At 40.2% G+C, this 25,706-nt stretch overlaps 1 protein-coding gene across 1 annotated transcript in view; it reads right to left on the bottom strand.

Moving 5' to 3' along the window:
* trhde.1 (thyrotropin releasing hormone degrading enzyme, tandem duplicate 1) overlaps positions 1-25,706 on the bottom strand; it is a 154,803-nt gene that overhangs the window by 32,458 nt on the left and 96,639 nt on the right. Inside the window, exons 6-8 of the mRNA XM_079551519.1 lie at positions 7,719-7,832; positions 2,653-2,790; positions 2,150-2,215 (exon numbers count right to left, since the gene is read on the bottom strand). Coding sequence (XP_079407645.1) covers positions 2,150-2,215; positions 2,653-2,790; positions 7,719-7,832 — 318 coding nt within the window. The remainder of the gene's footprint in view (positions 1-2,149; positions 2,216-2,652; positions 2,791-7,718; positions 7,833-25,706) is intronic.

Genomic DNA, 25,706 nt, shown 5'->3' with positions numbered 1-25,706 from the left:
TCTGGGCGAGACTCACGGCTAAGCCACACATGCCTTCTATTGTTCTGGCTAATGGACGTTCACTGGAGAATAAAACAGATTAACTGCTAAGCTCTTCCCAGAAGATGGTGAAAGGCTGTTGTGGAGCGGAGGGAGCTGCGCAGGAGGAAGAGGAAGGAGGAGGTGGAGCTGACCAGTGCAGGACACCACGCTGTGAAACGGGGACAAGCTGAGGAGGCGCTGCACGGTTTCAGAGGATCAGAGGAGTCAGAGTGCAGCCAGCCAGGCTCTACCTCAAAGAACATGCTGGTCAGATCCACAGTGGCGCGGCTCAGTCGCAGCGGCTCAGGACTAACACCTGAACACTATTTCGTTGTAGGGCTGTACAATGACAAATAAATCACTTACTTACTTATTTACTTACTTTTCTTTCTTTTATTTTTTTAGGCGGAGTAAGCTCAAAATGTGTATATTATATCCTAATATAGTGAAAGCAATGATTTGTCAATACACTGTGCTGCGCTAGTGGCTCTGAAACCCGTGCTCTGAAATTCGTACATTTTTATATGACTTGACTGACAAAAGTATTGCACAATTTGAAAAGCACAAGTATTGTCTCTCAGTCTTTCACTTATGTCAGTGTTATGTAAGCTACAAATGGAATGCCTCAGTGCTATGTTCATACTTTCCCGGCCTGCTTCCAGAGAGAAATGTTCAATTGAAACTGAGCGGCAGATCGGTATCTGATGGTACAGAAACATAAGAGGCAAAACCTCCAGCTGTTTTCTTGCCGTGAGACTCAATTTCTGGGGTCGTAGAGAAACTAAAAATCCAGCCAGAGCTCGTTTTAAAACACAATAACAGTGGAATTGCAGTGTGTTTGTCTTGTAAAATAGGCAATCTGTCATAGCGTGGCAACTAGTCATTTGTCCAAGTTCAACCTCGTCTGTTTTCTGGGGCCAAACTCATTTCCATTCGAGGGAATTGGGATGTCTTGAGGAGCTTGGAGAAGATGGTCAGGTTTAAATACAATAACATAAATAAACTGGATGAGGGGAAATAGATTGTGTGCAAGGTGAAAAAAATGGTTTGTTTAAAAATGTGTAACTACGTCCCAAAGTGAGTAGGAAAATTACACTTTGCTCTTGGTTTAGTGCCCAGTTGCCTGTGACTGTACGATATAGTATATCTATAATTGACTGGATCTGAGAACTTCACTGTAACTGCACAAGAACAAATAAACACAAAGCAACTGTTTAATCAAAAAGCAATGTGTAATATTGTGATGTGTAATATTAAGTCTATCACATCTACACCACAGACTTTCACTAAAATATCCTTTGTTTGACAGTTTGTGATTGAACTTTCACTCCTCTGTTATGAAACAGTTTCTCTAGGATTAAAACATTTCAAAGTGAAGGCAACAAAGTTACACAATAAAAACACTATAGTCTATATTACGCCATTATTTTTCTCATATGAAAGGAAACATTGTGATGCCTCATTATGTTGAACCTGAACCTGAGTGTCCTTTTCTTTTGGCTAATGAACAATGAAAGCGGATTCTTCTGTAAGGAAAGGTCTTCTTTTGCACTTCTTTTAAAAATACAACCATTTTGGATGCATTTTTCATGACTATAAATTAGGATAGCCCTAATGCTTTTAGTTTCCCAATGATTTAATTATATTGTTAATTGCTGTAAAAGCTCCATACTCCAGCTCCACAGAGGAAGTGTTCACAGAAGCAATGCATTGTGGGAGAGTGCTGCTGGTTCAGCAGTGTTTTAAATAGTCTCAGTGAGTTTCAGGTCAGTGACAGACTCTGCATAAGAATCAGGACGTGTAGTGTGTGGGCGTTTGGCTGTGGGAAAGGCTCATCAACACATTTCATGATTATAATAATCAATATTAAGAGCACATCTGCATTGGGTTGAAGAATATTAAACTTGAACTACAGTGACTTCTCAAAAGAGACTGGCTGTAGGTGCAGCATGTTTAAATAGCTGCAGCAAACCTTTTCCCACTGCCAAAGCCCCACTGTAAGCTCAGCATAAAACTTGTGGACTGGCATTCTGAAGGGAAATGATTTCACAGCTGAACCTCTGCCGGCCTGGACATGTCCAGATAAGTGTGGAACATGTCACAGTAAACAACTTAAAGTCTGACTTACATTGAGTCCTTTCTGGAACAGTGGCTGTCCCATCACATTAGCCAGCATCCGGATCAAGGCAGCTCCCTGCAAACACAACCAAAGTTTACCACTACAACTTCTCCAACACATATTCTCAAACACATCTTTATCACTCTCTGTCTCCGTTATCTGTCTCTTGTTATATTCTTCTAAAACTGCACTGCTGGGTATTTTGGCTGGCTCCCTGGTTTTCACACAATCTCCCGCTAGCCGCACCCCTCCTTTTGCTCCCCTTCACTGTGGAGCTGTTTCAATAAAGAGACAAAAAGAAAGTCTGTGCAGCCCGTGTGGCTGTAATGTAGCAATGGCAAATGTCTTTAATTCGAGGTGAAAGGTTTAAGCTTAACAAGAGATGGAGAGGTGAGGAAAGCCTTCAGGAAGGAGGAGCTGTTCTGGAACAGGATGAGCTCCTTTAACAGTCAAGCAATCACAGTGTTAATGATCGAGTCCTAATACTCGCACCAAAGGAACTGAGTATTTACTTTTTTGTAGGCAATCCAGTCAAAAACTCTGTCAATGTCCGTGGCCTGCTGGACATCCTGTGAGATGGGGTGGGACGAGCTTAAACCATCCAATAGCATCACTTCATGGAGAACATCTGTCAAAAAGCGCTGCTTTTCCTGTAAAAAGCGAAAAGATGGTCCCATATGAAAGTTAGAGCATGTAAGAAACTAAGAATACATATACATTTTAATTTTTATTGGTTTTGCACCTGTTCAACATAAAGTCATTACAAGAGTTGTCAACATGTTCTTGTTGGATGAGCAGCAGGTTTAAATAAAATAAATAAAAAGGATTTCGAACTTTTGATTAATTTCCTGCAGAAACATCCATTTATCCATTTGTTCTTACTGTTTGAGCTTACATTTTCACACGGCTTTATTCCACCACTCTATTATATAGTTCCCTCAACTCATTTCACCAGTTCTCTGCAAACATGTTGAGCTTTATCAAACTTTGCCTGAATTACCAAGCGATCTGGGAGCTCTGTGGATGTGCGGCGCAGCCTGATTCATGGATTACAGTGTTGACTAAGGAGATTTCCCTTTAATGACGTTCCATCTTGTTAAGCAATATGTTGTCAGCCCATTAAGTTCCAGCCATTAATGAACAGTATTAAAGAGACTCCCTTTGAAATGTACACTATCAGCAGGGATCGGACTAAATGAAGGCTCTATGGATTTTAGAGATTAGGGTGAGGTTTTAATCACTTAGGATCTAAACTTAGAGGTAAACACAATTTCTTTTCATGTTTCAGCCATAAATTTCAGATAAACAAACCAACTACAAGCACTCGGAAACCACACACTACAGCGCCTTCCCAAAAAAAAAAAAAAAAAGGTAATAAAGTACAACACAGCAATATGATAATGGGATGAAATCACAACAATAGCAGCATAATAACATGGCAATTATGGTAATTACATGGAAATAGGTCACACATTTTATTTCATATAACTAATCATTACCGTAGCCATGACCCTAGTCCTGTGTAGTTATTTCTAATTTTATGAAACAGGGCATAGTGACCAAGCTATTCCCTGCATATTACCGGGTTATTACTACTGTGCTGTAAGAAAAAAAGCAATCCAATAATAGCACATTCTCATGATTTATGCACCGAATTTGAACCAAATAAACCAGTGTTACAAAAACAAATCTCTATTAAGATGCTGTCTGGCTCTGGCTTTCCTCGCAGAGCCACGTGTAAACAGACAGAGTCAGGAGACCACGATAAATGATGCCATTAGTGAAACGAGCTAAGTGGCACTGCGCATCAGAGTAGAGTTGGTGAGGAGCAATGAGACTAAATGAGACATCCCCTTTAATTAGTCGACCCTTTCATTCACCTGAAGTTCACATATGGCAGCTGTGAACCAGATGGACTCACATGTGGACCCGCGACTAATAGGCCAATACGCGCACACATGTACACGATTCACCGAGGACAACAGCTGCTGTAGCCCCGGCCAGCATCTTCTCTTTCACTTTTACGACCGCTTCAGCCTTTTCAAGTGACGCATGAATGGCTTCAGTACTTCCCTTAAAGAACTTGTTGATTTGTTTGTTTGTATCTGTCCTCATTAGCCATCCTTATAAAGAAAACATGCAAAGAATAGTCATCAATACACGTGTCATCCTCATCATTATGATTATAGCTATTATCATTATTTCTATTGTTGTTATTATTATTATTATTATTATTCTATTGGATAACAGCTTCTTCCCGCGCCCCTTTTGATTGTTGTTGTTGTTGTTTTTATTGTGAGCATCAGGGCCCTGCTGATTGGTCAAATATTGCATAAAAATGAGCAGGTTGTTTTTGCTTGGAAAAAAACAAAAACAAAAAAACACATTTCCAGGTAAATCCCACTTGGAAAAATGCCGTGGAACATCACTTGAACTGGTAATTACAACTTGTAAACTCACCAGCCATTACTGTCTTCGTATACTAGATGAAGACAGTAATGGCGGCCCCCAGTGGAGCAGCGCCCCGTAATGATAAAACTGTAACAAAACCACTGCTTCAGTGAAGTGAACGTTACATAACGCTATGTCACATGTTTTTTAATTATATCTGGTTTGGAGAAACTTTCCTATAACATTAGCATCGCATGAGCTAACAGTTGTAGCATTAGCGGTTTTGTTTACATACGAGTTTATTCACCTGGAACGCTCTGAGGTCGCAAGTCGTAATTTTCAAGTGGGAAAGATACCAGTTACCAGTTGTCTGGAACGCACCATTAGTCTGCCCTCTGCTGTGACCCATAAGAGGCATACAGAGCGGATAGCCCAGCGCTCGTCTGGCAACTTTTTTCTGTGCAATCGTCTATGTGGTGCCTGGATTTTAACAGAATCATTTTGACACATTTATATTAAAAAAAAAAAAAAATTCTCATTGGTCAGATTGGTTCTGCATGAACAATTTCCAGAAACATAGGACAAGAAAAAAAACAAAACAAACTTCGACCTTACTGAGGACTCTTATAGACATAATGTATTACCCAGACCCTAACCCTGAACCCTAACCCCCTAACCGTAACCTTAATCCTAACCCTAATCTTAGCCCAATTCTAACCCTAACCCTGAAACCACTTGACCCTCAAACAGTCCTTCAAATAAGTGAGGACCACCCAATGTCCTCACTTTTCAAAAATGTCCTCACTCTGTTGGTTATAAAAACTCACACTGGTCCTCACAATGTCCTAAGTACAAGAACACACACACACAGGGGCACAAGTGGTTAAGCAGGTCACACTCTAGGGTGAGGGTTCTCAGTGCCGGGACCCACCATAATCCTAGAATGGCAAGTCGCGACCCAGGTGAGAACTTTCTTTTATATCATGTAGAGTTAGGGTTTTTCCCATAAAATAGTAATTGAATAAATATTACATAAACCTATGAACCTGAAATTATGACCAAAACAACAGCCATATCTACAGTTTCAGATGTTTTTGTCCTTTTAGATGATGAAGATTAATTATTATAAGAAAAGGCTCACAACCCACTGAAAATGTTTCTGCGACCAACCTTTAAGTGAGAGAGAACCATTGTTTTAGAGCTAGACCCATTTCACCTGCATCTTCAATGTTTAAACAAACATAGACTTCAAGTGGATTCTATTCATTCATCAGAAATGAATGTGTAAATTATCATTAGGACCAAATATTTCTGGAATCACCAAGATACGAAAAAAAAGAAATGCTTCGATGACACAGAAATCATCTGGAGTTGTTGCTTTGAAAGCCCGAGCGCTTGTGTTTTGATAAACAGTGCAATAAAACCAAGTGCTTCATGCATTGCAACCTATTTGTTCAGTTAAGAGACCTCCGAGTCTTGGCTTTGTTCCCCGCTGCCCGGAGACTGGGCTGACAGAAACAGCCTTTTAAATAAAAGCCTTTATTATAAATGAATAGCTTCATCAGGAATGGGCCGCTTTATCATTGTTGTGCTTGTTATTGGAAAATCACTTTGTTTCTATTAACGCACCCATTCAAGCGTAACAATGGTAGCGGGGATTTAAATGCCGCATGTAGCTCACAGATGAGCAGCATGCATGGCCAAGATAACAGGCTGTAACAGAAAGTAAATCATGCCTTACTTAGGCGTGGCCTGTAAACACAAATGGTGTTTCCATGTAACAAATAAGAAAGAAAACTGGTTTATGTATTTTGTGATTACCTGAATTAATTGTTTACATACTGAAAAATATACTGAAAAATACATGTTTTCTTGAACACTTGAGCTTGTGGGACAGCAGGGAAACAGTTCTGGCAAGGAAGAAACAACAAACCAATCAATCTGCGCGAGGATGGAAGGTCAGGGGTCATGAGTCGTAGCCTTTACACACTTATAGATCTGCAAGAAACTAAATTGAAACATAAGTACGTTTCGCAAACTGCTCCTTTTTTGTCAGACGCAGATGCAGCAAGGTGAATTGATATTCCAGCAACATTACGTGGCTGTAGTGGGCCTTAAGGCTCGAGTGTATTGCTCAGTATTAGTAATATTGTTCACCTCAAGTATCATCTCGAATATCCTCTCAAGGCAAATAATTGCTGACACACAATGTACACATTAGTTATCAAGAAATGAGGGAATAAGGCATTATGGTTAAAACACCTGCCTCAACAGTTAAAGGGGCTAGATGCAAGTTAGCCAGTTTATACTCACTACTGCCACCTCAGGTCATACGTGTAACTGCACCTTTTATATTAAGCGCGTGCATGACGGCACTTCGGACCCGAAATAACACCTTTTTGAGTGACAGTGCAGGATTTCAGAGGCAGTTGTGGTGAACAGGTCTGAGCTCATTCTACATATTAGGACATTGTTGGAACATGTAGGGGGAGGAAAATACTTAATTCTAACATTTTTAAACTCTGTATAGTCCTTTTAATATATAGTCTTATGCTTTTGTGTTATTGTGGATTTTTGTTGTTGTTGTTGTATTTTTTGTGCAGTTGCAAAGGTTACCCAAAAGGAGAAATATCAGTGCTAATGAACAATCTGTAGTTGATGAAGGTGCCTTGGTTCGGCTCACTTATATTTCCAGGACAAAAAAATTGTTAAAACAAAACAATGACTCAGGCAAAGAACACATAGAAGCATGGCACCCATAGCTGTTGCAGCTGAAAGTTTAAGACAGTGCGACAATATTGTGCTTTCCAACATTTAGAAAACTGTGGCTATGTCTGACTGACAATAGAGTTGAACAGTGTTTTCTTGGTGCGAAAAACATCTATTGGACATGTTCCAAAATCATTGACCTCGTTTCACAGCCTATTTACATGAGATTACTGGAGTCCATCACCAGTCACATAAAAATAGAAAACTTGGCACCTGAATCTTTTTCACAAATGCAGTATTTGTATTTCTAGATTGGTTTTGCAAGTCTAAGAGGTGCAAAACATTAAACTCAGTGACTTTTCAAAGATAGTCAAAATTGCAGCTCTGCTTAAACCTTTGCAGGGGTGAATTGGAGTCTTAAAAAAAGTGTTTAATTCAAATTAAAGGGCAAAAGAAGGAGCAATAAACTTTGACTCACCATGTTCCACTTTGGGAAGAGAAAATCGGTGCCAACATACTCAAAGAAATGTGCGAATCCTTCTTTGAGCCACACGTCCTCCCACCACACCGGGGTCACCAGGTCACCAAACCACTGCGGGCAAAAGCACAAGATACAATAAATAGATATAGACTCTCACAACAGAAAGCACCAAAGCTAATTGAGACTGTGAGCTAAAATGAATGCTTCCACCCTGACTATTGTATAGCATGCGATATGTAATAGATGTATTTTTAAATTCTGTAAAATACATTATTTGTTGACTTGTTGACTGGCATTGTCGTCTTGGAATATGCCCGTGCCATCAGGGAAGAAGAAATCCATTGATGAAATAACCTGGACATTCAGGATGCTACTTAGATCCAGGTGGTGATATTTTTTTGGTCAGGTTGTGTCGATTTAGGACAGTGGCATTGAAATTGTACTTCTATCAGACAAACATCCACATGTATTAAGTCTGTATAATTCTTATTATTATGGCACACACTGGATCCTGAAACTTGCTGGAGAGGATTCTATCAGGAAAAGCATCCTTCATGAAGGCCATTCACATAGGAGTTGATTTGCCATAAATTCTGAAATTCCTCAAAGCACAGACTTCAAAATCATCATCCTACGAAACGCTCCAACAAGTTTCAGCAAACGACATCGTACTGACCTAAACATCCAAACAGTCTGACTAACAGAGACTGAGAGCCGTCGATTGGACCTGTGTCCCGGGCTGATCCTGGGCATAACAAAGCAGCAGAGAAGTTAGGGAAGGTGGGGCACTTACAGAGAGCAGAGACCTGACTGTGCTGATAATGGCTGCAAGAGTAATGAGTTTGGACCAGAGCTGTTTCCTGGCAACCCAGTGTGAATTACACAGAACAAGGTTTGGGAATAAAACTGTGTCTCTGCCAGGTTTGTTTTAGAGGGAGAGTTTTCCCTGTAAATTTGAGCTGCAGTCTCTAAGCCGAGTTGTATTAGGAGAATAGAAATCCGTTAGATTCACTCGAAACCTTCATTAAAGCTCCCTTTTCCTGGAACTGCACACAAAGCATGTTTTTTTTATCAAGTGACCCAGAGAAGTATGTGGCATTCACTGTGTAGTCGTTGCTTTCTCATGGCTCGTTGATTATTTGAAAAGCACCTTGAATATAATTTCAGACTCTGCCTTTACTCCAGTTGCGAATCAGTTTACAAAAGCAAATGAATCAGAAATGCTAAATCTGCTGCTTTTTGAAAAAGGCAAACAAAAAAACAAGAACCTAATCTCCAGTTAGAAGTTTAAATCCTAAAACATATTTTGAGTTGTTTCCTACATAATCCCATGTGCTCATTCATAGATTAATGTCTTCAATGAGAATCACACAGTGTAAAGAGTGTTGAAAATAAAGAAGGCCAAACCATAAAAAGTGTCTCCAAACTGTGTATGTATGTATGTATGTATGTATGTATGTATGTATGTATGTATGTATGTATGTATGTATGTATGTATGTATGTATGTATGTATGCATGTATGTATGTACAGTATGTATGTATGCATGTATGTAGCTGGCGGCCCACGAGAAGATTTAATCCGGCCCCTGACGTGTAGAGTCAGGGGCCGGAGATGTCCAAAAAAACGGTTAGATCAGTCTCTAGCCCATTCCTGTGCAGAGTTATGATTTTTTAAGGAAATAACCAGTATGCTCATTCCAGCCACTAGGGGGCAACTTGAGTCTAAAAAAGGAAAGAATTCCACACATGTCCAGCAGAGGGCACTGACATAATAAAAGATTTGATATAAACAACACATTGTAGCCACGCGGTAAATGGTCAGTCTGCCCCAGGGCAGCTGGGGCTACATTAGTAGCTTACCACCACAGTGTGGAGTGAATGAATCATGATTACAATATAATGACAACAGTGAAGTCTAAGAAACCTGTGACACAGATTTGAGAAGCACAATACAATTGCAAGCCGTTATTTTTTTTAACAGACCTGTCTGGCTTTCATTTTAAAATCACAGCTCAATATTATTCATTTCTTGGAAAAATGTTTTCTCAATAGTATATTTATGTTAAGATTATATGCGGTCCGCCGAGGAAGAGAACGGATTGAAGAGCTTCCATTACTTTCGTATCCGCCGCCATTGCCAAAACTACCACCAGCAAATGTGGTGCAAATGCTTGACGTCACCTACAAGCCCCGCCTCCCCCGCTCGCTGATTGGTAGGTTGAAATTCAACCGATGTAACGCGGCCCCTGAGATCAGACCCAGACCGGCGTTTATGGATGGCTAAGGCCAGGCTAGTATAGTTCATACTCTCCACAAAAATCCCTCAACAGTGGAAATCTAAACATAGTGAACTGGACTATAAAGGGGGTAGACTGAGTAAAGACCCTTAATAATGTTACAGAATATAATTGTGCAAGCTGCCAATTTGTTGCTCATAAATTTCAGTAAAAAATATAGATCTAATTTATTCCCTAAAGTGCCAAAAATTCAACACAAGCCGATTGACTTAGAAGGTCCTGCTGGCTGCTATGATCATCTTGACAGTGTTTAAACATACGTAGTATCATGATCATTACAAGCTGAAATGCCATGAAAATTCCTTCCACAAAATAAAATCAAATTCACTTGTACGACTAACATCAGGAGCGCTGAGGCTGAAAAATGTGCTCCGCATGCAGACTAACATCAGGTTTTTGGTGGAGTCTGGCCTGCGTTTGGGACAGGATTCAAACTGACCACACTATGGGAGCTGGCAGACTGCTCAGCTGCTGTCTGGCTCAACAAGCACTGGTTCAATTCCCTCTAGCAGAGCAGGAGGAACTGACAAAAACATAATGCTGGCCAGACAAAGTTTTGTTCCCCTATGATAAAATGTGTGAGCAGAGGAACTCCACTGCACATTCACAACATAAGTCCAAGAGAGGTGGAAACTATCCGTGATAACTTCTAATACGCATCTATTTTACCCTTACGGTGTTTGTAATTTGTAAACTCTATAAAGTCTTACCTTGTGTAAATTCTTTTCTAATATGTAGTGAGAAAAAATTTGAGGTATTTTTACTTAATAATAAAGTCAGAAAAAACAGCAGTACATTCAATACAGTTCTTTATAAAAGGTCGGGGAAACCGTAGCACCTGGAGAAAACCTTCAGTTTCCTCTGATCCTCTGAGACGGTGCACCGCCTCCTGGGTTTGTCTCTTTGTTTCAGAGCGTGTTGTGCTGCACTGCACAGCTCCCTCCGCTCCACAACAGTCTTTCACCATCTTCTGGGAAGAGTTTAGCAGTTAATCTGTTTTATTCTCCAGTGAACGTCCATACCTCCTGGAACCGCCACCTTAACGTGGTGGACGGGTTTGAGCACCTGAATGATCCTGGGAGCTCTGTTGTCGGGGGCTTCGTGCTCCTGGTAGGGTCTCCCAGGGCAAACTGGTCCTAGGTGACGGGTCAGACAAACAGCGGTTCAGAAGCCCCTTATAACAGGCCCTGTTAATTATGAGGCCGTCCTTCTGTGGACCCACCACCTGCAGGAGGAGCCATAGGGGCTGGTGCAATGTGATTTGGGCAGCTCCAACAGCTGCCCCCACGACCCGGCAACGGACAAGTGGAAGAAAATGGATGGATGGATGGTGAACGTCCATTACCCAGAACAAAGTAGGAACAGAAGGCATAGATACAGACGGCATCTCGTCATAGAAGGGGGCGTGGCTTCGCCGAGGGGGAAAATAGAATCTTTAGAGAAACACAATTTTCGTCTTTTTTTAGCCATTTTCTGGTGGAATATCAACTTATTTATCACATAAATAAAGTCAAGTGTAAATCGGGCCCATATGGATATTTTCTCACAGCAGATTGTGCAGTAGAAGTGAAAAAAACGCAGTTGTTGCTAGCGCTAGCTAACCGTTAGCATTAGCCCGATGCTAACATGTAGCATCATGTTAGCATTCTCCGTTATTCATGTATTTATGGGCTGTAGAACCACTTTGCTCCTCCCCATGTCTTTGCATCTTTATTTAGTACAAACTGTATTCATATTTCAGCATTTGTTACAGCAGTTTTTGAATAATTAGAGAAAATTAACATTTTTTCAAAATTGTTTTCCCCCTTAACTGTTTTCAAAAATGACCATATATGGACAATTCCAGAGATGCCGTCTGTATCTATGTGAGGCTTCGCTGGGAGTCTTGCCTGGATACCTCCTCGTTGTCCCTTCCTTATTTCCTGTAGTTCCTCTTGTGACGCCTCCACACCTGGGCTGCAGGTGTGGAGGGGGCAGTGCCTCAGAAGAAGACATTTGTAGGTCTCAAATGGCTTTTTGTTTACTTTTAAAAAGCTGCTTTCTTCAAGACCATTGTTTTCAAATTCCACCGAACCAAACAAAAACACAGCACAGACGAACAAAAGCATCCAGTAAAACAATGGGGAACACAGAAACCACAAACGCAGTTCACAGAAAAAGGCAAAAAATGTAGCTGGACCGAGAGAGAGGGAGGTTGCTGCCTCTTTTTAAAATACTGAAACACTTAAACCTTTTTGTTGACTGTGATTGAAAGTGCCTCCTTTTTTTCCATGCACAAAATGACCTGTCACTTTCACTTCTGTAAATACAGTGCTCCTGTGTGCCTACTTAAAGAAAGAAAATCATGGTGATACTTCCTCCACTGAGCACAAGTGATTTTATGTTGAATCTTCTAGGAAAAAACTTGTGCTACTTTTTTTAATATTATACAGCATTCCTCACATCTGTCATATAGCTGTAAAACCTCAGACGGGAATCCTTAAAGTAAAGAGTGCAGAGGGGAAGGAAAGCAAGTCTGATGTCATGAGCAGCGATGGCGTACGCAGATGAAGGGAGATTTTCTCTGTAAATCTGCTGTAAAGCCACGAAAATGCTGGGATACATGGAGAAATGTATCAGCAGAAAAACAGGACCACACTGACCCACCAGTGAAAAATATGTCTCTGCATTTGTGTGGTAAAGGTACAGGAAATGATCAACATGCAGCACTTCAATACAAATACAGTTTAACATTTATATTTGAAAGTGATTGATGCCCTCTCGAGAACAACCGCCGTGGGAGAAAATACTGCACAAAATGTCTTTGTTAAAGTGATATTTTTAGAAACTGCAGCTCAGACAGAATAGATATTAATAGTTTTTGCAACAGCAACTCATTAAGTCCAAAATTAAAACAAATCCCACTATCCCTTGGTTGGAGCCTCTGCAGCCCCGGCCTCCCTCACCCCTTTGTGTTTCCATTCATTTGTCTATTCGTCTCTAGAACAAAGCCATCTCTGCCTTTGATCATGTCCTCTTCCTCCCTCGCTCCGTCTGACCCTCTGTGATAAATATTCATCCTCTCCTACATACAAGACCCAATCTGACTTGTAACATGGTTTGAATGAGAAGCGCAGAGGGTGTCATTTAGCACAATGGAAAAATAAAATATCTCCCGTCGTCACTTAGTGAAAATATGAAACATTAGAAGCAGTGCAGACCGACTCTCAAAGTTCCTGATTAATGAATCTCGGTTTGACTGCAGTGAAGAGAGAGAGGGAGTTCACAGTGGCCGCCACCCAACTGCTCTAAAGGTTTGCAACTTTATTTAAAACGATGCAGGGTCGTTCTTGGTGAGTTTTACCCATAGGCGCTGTAAGGGGGGGTGGAATGTTAGTATGATCCTAAGGGCTCGGGGGCTCATAAAGATCAGGACACTTTCAGCAGGCTTATATGCTGTAAGACCATGGCCAATCCTAATGTAATATTCTGTAATATTCTGTTTTTTGTATGATTAAAAACAGACAGTGGTGTGATTTCCAGTTATGATCCAGGACGGCAAAATAAAAGCACTGTCTCATTCGTTAGTTCAGCAGTTAATTAATTATCACTTACTTTATGCCTAAGGATTGACAGACAAAACACATTTAGTCTCTCAGCCGAAAGTAAATTCGTCCCGTCCTCACTCTGAAGCTGCACTTTCTCTCCCCTGAGTCCCCTCACTGGTGTTCCTCGCTCGCCCACTGTCGCTCCTGAGATGCTCCTCGTCTCTAAAGCTCAGCCCAGGGTGAAGTCGCTGTGATGATACTTAGGATGTTAATGGACATTTTGCCCCTTTGCCCCATGGATCGGTGACAACATAGCATTTTTCTAAGGTGTGTTGTTTTTGTACAACAGATTAAATGCAAACTTTTGCTCTGCTGCTAGCGCAAATGTCTAAAGCTATTGCTGTATTACTTGTTTATTTGTGCATCTGTTTAATTATTTAAGTTCTTATTAGGAGATTTATCCTCTAAAAGCCACTGTTTATCTGCTCACGCTGCAACAAGTGGAAACCTGGCTCTGAAAAGACCTGTCCCTATCGCAAAAATGTAGCTTAGTTTCCCCTCTTTTTATTGTTATTATTAAGTCAGAGCGGTATATTCTTGTTCTGTACCTGCTGAACTAGTGATTGGGACGAGCTGTGAGCTTTTATTCTGGTGTCCTGGATCAAAACCGGAAATCACTGTGTGGGCTGTGGAGCTACCGTTAGCTTCATTTTAACGTTATGCACAGTCAATTGGAGCTCCTCGCACAAGGCTTCGGCCTCTGTCACTGCTCCTTCACAGCCACATCACGTCAGAAGTCAGACAGGTCCTGGTTTGATTTCAGGTTTATATCTTTGAGTGTTGAAACGCCAAAGCGTGTTCTCTCCTTGTGCTTCTCATTCTCAGAAAGAGAGACCTGCTCCGAGCTCACGCAGCCGCCCACAGCCAGACCACTCAACGCTCAAGACTGGAAACACTGTCACCAAAACACTGATCCCTGCCCTGAGGCAGCAGCATCAGCTCAGGCACTCAGAGCTCGCTGTGCGCCCTTTGATTCCCGACCTCACCCCAGTTCAGCATCGGCCAACCTATCCTCTATTGCCAACAGTTGATAAATCCGTAATTAGTGTCTTTCAATAGCGCAAATTACTACTGTGACTCAACTCGTGACGCACTGTTCACAGTGCAGCAATCAAACTGTTACAAGAGCTAAATCAAACATTAGACCAAGTGTTCTGACTAAAGACGGAGGCTGTTGTGCTGAGTGTTGACTAGAGCCAGAGTCCGCACTTCACAGACCCCTGTGAGTCTGCACCTCACAGTCAAAAATGAATTTAAGAGCAGGGGCGGAGCACAGGCAGCAGAGGGCTGGGGGTCTGAGCCCCCACTCACTCAGATTGATAAGCAGCAGTGCTTTTGTTAAATATAAAAGACAAGTTGCCTTTAATCTTTAAGTGGGCCATTATTTTTTCACTGTGTGCTGAAATTTTTGACTTGCTCATCTTTAATAGGCAACTCCAGCCTTTATGGCATTAACAAAATGTATCTTTTTATCTTCATAGTCTACTTTGGTCCTGCACACTATTTAGATTGGATGTGCGTGTTTTTTCCTTTTTAACATTAACAAAATGTAACCCTACAATAGAATTTTATAAAAATTTAAATCCAACTGATACAGACTTTTTAATTCAAAAACACGCTACTGCTGATTTTAGTCTCAAGGCTGACAAAGAAACAGACAATGTTTAAAGGGGCTGGATGCAAGTTCGCCATTTTATACTCACTACTGCCACCTCAGGTCATATGTGTAACTGCACCTTATATATTAAGCTCGTGCATGACGGCACTTCGGACCCGAAGTAACAACTTTTTGAGTGACAGTGCAGGATTTTAGAGGCAGTTGTGGTGAACAGGTCTAATTTTAACATTTTTAAACTCTGTATAGTCCCTTTAACAAATTCAATAAAATTGTGTTTTTTAGCAGCTTTGGCCCGAGTTTGCAAGAAATGACAGTCCCTCAGCACATAAAAGTAAAACAATCTATGCGGCACACTAATTTTATAACATAATGAACGCTTGAAACACAAAAAGAAGCCTGTCACAACCTAAAACCTTTGATTTATGCCAACACAGCTCAGTGTGTGCACTTTGATGTTGACTGACTGTCAATTAAGAGAAAAAAGGAAATGAGTGAACCACCGCAGCCTCAATGGACAAACTGAGAACAAGCGGTTAGAGGAAAATGTTCTGTAATATACTGTACATATGTGAATGTAAAAGACTTGCTACATTTAATATACTGTACATGTTGTGTTGCTCTTCAAAGCACCAGGCAAAAGAGTTCTTAGAGTTTCTTGATGCTTTTAACCTCTTAACCCCCACATGAACCGAGCACATTTTCTCCAGTCTCCCAAATGTAAAACCTTTTGAACAAATTGTCAAAACATCAACAAAAACGAGGATGAAAATACAACAAAAAAGACAAAAAAGAGTTGAGAAGCTTTAAGATTTGGGTAAAGCTGAACTGGAGAAAAGCTATTCACTTAAGCCAGAGGTTAAGAGGTTAACTTTATTCAACATGTACACAAATCTACTACAGTCGTGTACTCAAGCCCAACTCGCGCAGTTATAGTGGGTTTATGTGTTCTTTAGACACTGATCTCTTAACAGCACGATTCCTTTCCGCCTGCACCAGTATTGTAGACCGCATTGCTCCACAAAAGATCGTGCGCCCCAGAACTAACTGGAGCCATGGCTCAATGATGTCGCACGTGCAGTGAGGCAGGAGAGAAGAAAAGCGGGACGCAAGTAGTAGAAAGATAGGCTCTTATCAAATTTTCACCAACTCGTGGAAAAATGATCAGAGAATTCTTAAAGCTGAGAAGTCAAAATGCCTTTCGAGTGTCCCAGAATTTTGGACAAGCTCAGGGTGCTTTTTAAAACAGTAGGGTCTGTGCTGAACTCTCCTCAATCCACATTTATCGAATCTTCAAGTGCAGCTTGTGAGAGATTTGTGACCTTTTTAGTGACAAAGTGGCCACTGACCGGGCTAACATTTCTGTCCCTCTTCACAACCCCACAAGTCACTTCGCCGCAGTTTTCAGCAGTTTGAACCTGTGCCTTTGACATTTCTCACTAATATTGTTAATATTGTTAATAGGCTCAAACCATCATCCTGCCCCACAGACCCTGTCCCCCCACGCCTCTTTAAAGAGGCTTGGACAGCTATTTGCCCTTTTGTCCTGGAAAATAGTGAATGGTAGCCTAACCTCAGGAATTGTGCCTAGTCTGGACTCATGCAATTTCTAGATGCATGTAATATTATAATGTTTTAAAGTCAGGCTATAAAGCATTATATAGCACAGAAACTGCACTTTGTGGTTTGTAGGTTTTTAATGACCGATTTTATCATAGACTGTATATACATAATGGACAGCTTCTGCTCACTCCTCCCCGTTTACCACAATGACCACACTTGAGGGACCACACTCCCCAGCTCTGACAAAGCACGTTCCTTAAAAGGACATACGGGCGGGATCTTCACTGTAGACTCAGCCCTTGCGTGACGTGTAGCTTGTGCATCTCCAAAGCTTGCAGTCCGACCCTCATTAAGTACGAGATTTCTAAAAAATTTCTTACGAAAACCAGCCTGGTTTCTTTAATTGTGACTAACCCAGCGTTATCACAGCAGGATTATCTAGCCTGGCCTAGTGTTTAAAAAATAGAAACCAGGCATTAAAGCTGTTTTTAACGTTTCAAAGTCCAATGCTTTTCAATGGGAGACTAGCGGCGATATGGTTATGGTTATGTGACTGATTCTGGTGATTCTGCCATTTTAGTGCTTCTAGACTGCCATTTTAAATCTCATCTTTAGACCCACTTTTAATCTCGGGTTTTTAGCTCAGCATATGAGCTTATGTGTCTTTTAGTTTTTACTATTTTCTACAATTTTCTTATTAAAAAAAAATATATATTTATGTTTTTTTTTTAAATTATTTATAGTTTTTTGTTGATTGTTGGTTCGGTTACAATTGATTTTATTTTTGATCCCACTGTGTTCTTATGTGCAGCACTTTAAAAACACTTGGATTGGATATGTACTGAATTCACCCAAACAAGCATGCATCATAAACAACTGAACGGCTGAATACAAGATCCTAGAGGTGCATTAGCAGGCCGAATTGTTCATAGAATAAATGACAATCTAAAATGCCTAAAAAAGCCTGAATAATCAAATTTCATGACAACAGTGTTTCACCAAAGATCACCTGTTATGGTACACAGTAAAGATTTACGTAAAACAAAATCTCCTGTGTAAGGAGATCCTGGCTCAAGGTCTGAGAGAATAATTTCACATAACTTCATGAATCATACATTTCCTTAACCCCCCATATATCTACAAAACAGGATTCATAACTGAGCCCTGCTGGTACACCCGCCCGGATAATGTGCTTTCTGTGTATCTGTTTTGCTCATTTTAAATCAGTTAAATTGTGCTATTCTAAACATGGTTGGACTAAATGAGGCTAATTATGATGGGAGCACATCCAGATTATATCACCATCATTGCCTGTTGTACACATACTACACACTAACACGTCTGCACCTCCACCACAAGCTTTTGTAACAATTCATATGTACAACATCCTCTTCTGTACGATTCTGTCTCAATGCTAAACCTTCGTACGGCATGGGGACTCATTTCGCTTCTATAATGCTGAAATTCTATAATTGAAGGTCAGCTTTCCATTCATTTTCATATATTTAAAATGAGTGTTATATCACTAATTACGTATTCATGCCCATGTTCCATTCAGAGGACATCAAAACAGTGTTGCATTCACATACGCATGGACACATGGCTTTACATACGCACTCGTCACATAAGTTGTTACAGAGGCGGCTCTTGGGTGCTTGTTTATAGTCTTTTAATTACCTGCACACACACACACACATATACACACACACACCACTCTTTTAAATATTCTTTTCACATAATATTGATCACTCCTCCGTGTCCTTCAATAATGCAACAGCAGCGGAAGGCGGCTGCAGGTGAACACTGATTTCTCTCCATTCACTTTTATTTAGCGATTACAGAGGATGCATTTTTCAACTTCCTGTTTTGTCGCTTTTCACGCAGTAAGACTAATGGCAGACATTTCAGAGTTCAAATGTCAACGCCATCTGGAGAGAAAGGCAACACATGAGAAAAATAACTCCAGGCTGTTGGTGTGAGGAGACTGCAGTGCTAGATGTATAAAATATAAAACGGTCGAAAAGATGCAGTGGGAAGGAAGGGGGTGTTTTTAAGAAAAGCTAAGAATGAGAGTGAGAGCCAGGTAGAGGGAGCAAACAATGAGATGATTAATGCCTCCTTGTATTCAAATGAACTCTATGCAAACACAGGCTGCAGTAATAAATTATCCACTTTGAACCAAAACACTGCACAGGAAAATATGCAGCCTGACAGCTCAGCCACACACATGCACGCACACACGCACACACACACACACACACACACACACACACACACACACATAGACATTGTATAGGCTGCTATAGACTAGTGGTGATGGGCTTATTTAGTTGGAAGACATGTGCGATTTTGTTTCCATGAAAGGCCCTATTCAGAGAAACAGTAAAGTTTCTGCCTGTCTTAATCAGTCACTTGACAGTTTTTTGGTACAGCCCAGAAAAATATACCGTATCATCCGGACTATAAGTCGCTCCAGAGTATAAGTCGCACCAGCCAAAAAATGCATAGTGACAAAGAAAAACACACTTTTTTTCATAGTTTGGCTGGGGGTGCGTCTTATACTCTGGAGTGACTCATATGTGATTTGTTTGCGCGTTTTGCCTATTACTTATGGTACTAACAGAAAACTGCAGGCTAAATGGAGCAGCAGAAAGAAAGTTTGGAGTGGTTGCGAGGGGCTGGCGAAGCGTAGGTTATTCTTACTGCTGTGAAGAAAACAAAAAAGCACATCGTGGGCTGGCCTAAAAGCTCGCTGGCCACAGCTAGAGGAACGCGTTCACAAATGAGAGCTTGAAAAAACGTGCTGCCGGGAGAGTCTTGTCAACAATGCAGTTACGCCTCCATGCCCAGGTCGTTGCCAAGGCGATTGTTCAGAAGTGACACAGAGGATGAGGATTTCAATGGATTTTGTGATTTGAAGTGAGATTGAGAGTTTGGTATGTTCTTTATGCTGTTTATGTGACGTTAACATACCAGACACCTATTTAGTTTGTTGTTTATGCTTCATGTAGCTAACCATCAATGTGTTACGTTAGCATACCGTACAGCCTGTTGTTTTTTTCTTCAATGCATGCAATTTTTGTCTAGTGCGTCTTATACTTCAGAGCGACTTATAGTCCGGAAACTACGGTAAATTGCTCCATAGTATAAGTCGCACCAGCCTTAGCAACTACCTGGGCATGGAGGCGTAACTGCACCGTTTACAAGCCTCTCCCGGCATCACGTTATCCAAGCTCTCATTTGAAAACTCGTTCCTGAAGCTGCGGCCATCTAGCCTTCAGCCAGTGCCTCACGAGTTTCTCGCCCAAACTTTCTCTCTGCTGCTCGATTACCATTTTGGAAATCTTCAGTGGTACACTCGAGGGCCTAGAGCGCCCTCGAGTGGCTGTCAGTGTGAAAATAACAAACAGGTTAAACTATTTATTTTGATATATAAGTTGCACCTGAGAATAAGTCCCAACCCCAACTAAAGTATGAAAATAGTGCGACTTATAGTCTGGAAAATACGGCAAATACATAAATAATGTTATGTGTCTGTGCTAAGTTGCATTTTGTATTGACATTATGTAAATACAGTTCAAAATGTACATTCTCAATTATGATGAAACCACCATTTGTAATAATTTTCGGCATTTTGTAATTTTAGAATTTATACAGGAAGCAGCAAGTCAAATTGAATTCTTAATGCCATTTTAACGACACAAACACACACAAAAAGTCGCATATTTCATTTCTTAAGATTCGCAAAAATTCCATCAAACAGAGGATTGGATACAGCAAGAAACTTTTGAGCAAGTCGCATATTTCATTTCTTAAGATTCGCAAAAATTCCATCAAACAGAGGATTGGATACAGCAAGAAACTTTTGCGCAAAATTTCTTTTATCATTTTAGCCAAAGCTGTAGTTGAATGCATTTTGGATAGCTTTATTGGTAGCTTTTGTATTTTGTATTAAACACTTTTTTTTTTTTTTTATTGTCATTTTTAAGGCCTTAATTTTTGCAGAATTGAATTACTGTTGCATAAAGTCAATTTAACATGATAGCTCTAAATGTATTCTGTATTCTGCTAGTTTATTAAGCCAGCACTTTGGATACTATTTTGCATGTTGAAATATGTTTTGTGAATAAAGATGAATAATGAAGAAATATGTATATTAATTTGGACAGGGTTTTATATTCCTCTCTCTCTCTCTTTTCCAGGCTTCTCTCAGATCGTCTGAATTTTACAACAATTTGATTATTGTCTCACTGCTTGTGTTCAAGTTGTAACAAAGAAAAGCCATACATTTAAAGCACACTCATGGTCCTGCCGCAGCATATACGCGCTACAGCAGTAGAAGATTATGGCGATTATAGATGTTTGTGAGCAGTGCTGTATACTCACATATCAACATATGTGCCATGCGTCCTCTGCCGCCAACCCGCGGCAAGCATCTCCAGTGTCCTCGCGCATATGGTCGAATTAATGTGTGAACGAGAGAGATCAGCAGATGAAGAGCGCAAATCTGCTTCCCTGAATCTCATCCCAATGTTTTCTTTGTCTTTTTTAATTACCCGACAGCTGATAGGAATAAACTAGAAGCCTCTCCTGGCAGACGCAACCAGCTTCCCCCGTGTCTGCATGTGTGTGAACTCATTTAGGGGGATTTTAGGGAAACAAGATGTACCACAGAATCAGATTTGGGTGAAAGGTATTTCAAATCCAGTTTGACCCACTGACATAGGAGGGCCGTCTTTTCATTCCACTATAATGGCTTAGGGCCTCGCATGGAAAGGCAGTGGGTAGACAACCCACAGACGTTCTGTTCAGCTTCTTCTTCGTGTTCTCCTCCCACACCACGACACACTCAGAGGACATTGGGTTAATTGGCAGCTTACTAAATTGCCTGTGGGTGTGAAGCGAGTGCAGTTGTCGACTTCCTGCTGCACATCATAACCGTGTAAAGCAGTATAGCCAGACGTTTTTACCATGAGCCCCTGCAATTTTGGAATAAACAATTAAGCCTATATAGAGATCCACTGTCTTAAGATCATGTAATGCACTAAGACCCTGAGTGAAAGGCACAGCCTGGGCAGCCGGCCACTAGTTTCTGTTCCAAAGAAGGAGCATCTGTTTGCAGGTTTTTATCGATCTGGTCACAGATGCAAATTTGTAACGTGTCGCTTAAAAGGGGAAAACCTCAAATCTCATTCATAATTAAGCATAAACCTTCCCTAATTAACAGACTTTAGTGTTAGCTTGCTAATGTGTCTTCTGTGTGTGAATTTTTTTTTTATGTGTTCTTTATAGACCGGGAGCCAGACCCGCTCCTCAGGCACATTTTTGCTACCTTTTCCAAACTAGTATCTTTCAGTAGAGTATATCCTGGGTCATTACCAGTGGGGACCCCCCATTGCAACTCGGCCCCGTTCGGCTGTGGGACCCCAAAAACCACTTTAACGGGACAGGCTTCAAATGGAACTTTGTGATTCTATCCAAAGTGGTGCTGTGGTCACATACAGAGTCACAGATTAATGAAATTTAGAACACAGAAAGCTGACATGATGAGGAACAAAGGAATATGAGTGTGTTGGGCTTTAGCTTTTTCTTTTTCCATATATTCAACTATATATCTGCAAAAATGAAAAATAAATGTCATATAGATAAGAAAAGCACTTCACAAATGAGTGCATTATTGTATTTTTTGTTTATTTTTACCTTTTCAAATGTAAATAGAAAACTGCCCCAACTCATTAGCTTCACATTAAGCCCAAGATGAGCTCAGTACCTCAAACGGATCAGCAGCTATAACAGAAAATGTGTCCATGTTCCCTCTCAGAGCTATGGAATCCTCATGCATTTGTCCATATAGGCCTGTGGGAACATTCCATGGTGAAGTTACAGCTTTTAGGACAACAATTCAACTTCACCTTTTTGGATTTGCTTTAAACTTGGCACAGTTGATGTTGATATACTAAATATTCTGTGAATAAAATTTGAGCTGCATATCTTTTTTTAATTTCTGAGTTTTAGGGGTTTTCAAAGGGGGGTAGGGTAAAATCAGGCCTTGATGCAACAACAAGTTTCACCAACTTTGGGGACTTTGGACATTTGTGACAGACTGTTGGGAATTTTATTAGTTATTTCTACTTTTCAAAATATCTTTGACAATCAATACCGAATATGTTGCCAGTGTCATCTCTAAATAAGATACACAATGGTTTAACGCAGGGGTCACCTACAAAAGTACTTTTTTTAAGGTGTAAAAGACTTATTTTTCTTCAATCAAATACAAATACAGTTGTTTCTGTTCATGTGACTCAATATGAGGTTAAAACAAAACTATTTTGTTATTATATGGGGTCAATATCCTACAAGTACACAGAACGTCTAAGTCTTTAGGATTCGTTTTTAACTGGTAACTCTCAAACAACTTAATGCTCTTGAAATCGCCCTCGGTTGATAAAAGGTTGGTATGGTTTAACGATATAACAAAAATACATGTGATATCATTCATATTTGATAAAACCTCAGTAACTGTGGACTGTTTCTAAAAATTTATCCCATTTCTACCCTCGACAGTGGCTCAGATTGTAAAGTGGAGAATCCAAACTCCCGCAGGTGCATATTGCCATTGTGTCCTTGGGCAAGAAACTTAGCCCACATTGTCTTTATATGAATGTAGTGTGTGAGTGAATGGTGCTGGTCGGATTGGTCGAAGCATATACTGGCAGCCTTGCTTCCATAGCCACAGCTCCCAGGGCACCTGTGGCTACAACAGTAGCTTATCACTGCAGAGTACTCGAGACCCAAGTGTTGGTGGTATTGGTATTTGGTAATATTTCAATCATTTCAATTTGAGCTTGTCCAATCCACTTTAAATCCAATCAAAGCCCATCTAAATATCACATCTAAGTGAGTGTGAGTTTGTGGTCTAGATGTAAGCAGCCACGCTTCTGTCAGTCTGCCCCAGGGGTAACTGGCTGCATTGCAGCTGGTGTGACATGAATGAAAATCCCCATTCCTTTTGAGAAGAACTTTGGGGGACTTGTGTCATGAAACACACTATACGAAATAAGATTCCCTTCCCCTTTACCCAGTCTAAAGCTGACCTAAGTCTAGGGTTGCCAGGTCTCAGGAGTCAAACCTGCCCAAGGACCTGGCAACCCTGCCTGAATCAGTCTAATTGGAGCTTGAGTTAACACAGTCTGAGTCTATGTTTACCTATTCAGAGCTTAAACCTGTTCTTTTAAGGTTAGACTGGGTTTAGATGTGATCTAAAATCCAGTCTAACCACACATAAACTCGGTCTAAACCGAAGCTTAACCACAATAGGTGTAGATAGACTCAGACTTGGTTTAGATTGAATTTAAAAACTCAATTGTCTAGAATAGAGATAAGAATACTCTGTTTTTCAGAATAATGAATAACCAGCCATTTTACAATATAGTGGTACTGAAATTCTTTGGTCCAATGAGGAAGTGAAATGGATAATTCCTGAAACGTTGGTCTGTGTAATTATTTGAATCCCCAAAACACAAGGGATTGAAGCTTCTATAACTTATAAATTAGATTGAAAAACCCTTCAGACAAATCCTTCAAAACCTTACGAAGGCTTTATAAGTTGAATTGTGCTTCAGTTATATTGTACATGGTATCAACCTATAGCACTTGATGGTAAACCAAAGACAAATCTAAACTGATGTAGACATTAAAGTTCAATCTACTCTAATATAACAGCATCAGGCAGGTCAGGTTTTTGTGAGTGGAGAATGCGTTACACACATTTCTAATAATTTTAGGAAAAAATCCAAAGGCGAATATTCACAAATGGTCATTTTAATGTGTGAATTAGGTCCAATATTTACTGTGACAATAAAACTAAGATGTGGAGTGAGAAAACATAAACAAAGAACCTAAAATTGATGACTGTATGAAAAAAAGTTGTGTCTCTCCTCAATACGTTAATACCCACGTGTGGACAAGAAACACAGCATGTGCAATAAAAATGCATAGAAGAAATGGTATACCACAAAGCAATACATGTTGCTTCAGTAGTTTAAGTAAAGTGGGATTAGGCTGATGAACAGGTCCTAAACTGTTCTTAGTTGTTGTTAAGTTAATGTTACATATGTTTGAACCGTCATATATCATACTTAGTAATGACAATGGCAACATATTCGGTATATATTGTCATTGTAATGTTTTGATATAATAATGCATAATGTATATTAATTTAATAAGTAACAAAATTCCCAACAGTCTGTCACAAATGTCCAAAGTCCCCAAAGTTGGTGAAACTTGTTGTTGCATCAAGGCCTGATTTTACCCTACCCCCCTTTGAAAACCCCTAAAACTCAGAAATTAGAAAAGATATGCAGCTCAAATTTTATTCACAGAATATTTAGTATATCAACATCGACTGTGCCAAGTTTAAACCAAATCCAAAAAGGTGAAGTTGAATTGTTGTCCTAAAAGCTGTAACTTCACCATGGAATGTTCCCACAGGCCTATATGGACAAATGCATGAGAATTCCACAGCTCTGAGAGGGAACATGGACACATTTTCTGTTATAGCTGCTGATCCGTTTGAGGTACTGAGCTCATCTTGGGCTTAATGTGAAGCTAATGAGTTTGGGTAGTTTTCTATTTACATTTGAATAGGTAAAGATAAACACAAAATACAATAATGCACTCATTTGTGAAGTGCTTTTCTTATTTATATGACATTTATTTTTCATTTTTGCAGATATATAGTTGAATATATGGAAAAAGAAAAAGCTAAAGCCCAACACACTCATATTCCTTTGTTCCTCATCATGTCAGCTTTCTGTGTTCTAAATTTCATTAATCTGTGACTCTGTATGTGACCACAGCACCACTTTGGATAGAATCACAAAGTTCCATTTGAAGCCTGTCCCGTTAAAGTGGTTTTTGGGG

This window comes from Gobius niger (assembly GCF_951799975.1).
Source record: "Gobius niger genome assembly, chromosome: 2".
Lineage (NCBI taxonomy): Eukaryota > Metazoa > Chordata > Actinopteri > Gobiiformes > Gobiidae > Gobius > Gobius niger.
Note: the sequence above shows the minus strand (reverse complement) of the source record. Positions and strands in the feature narration are given on the sequence as shown.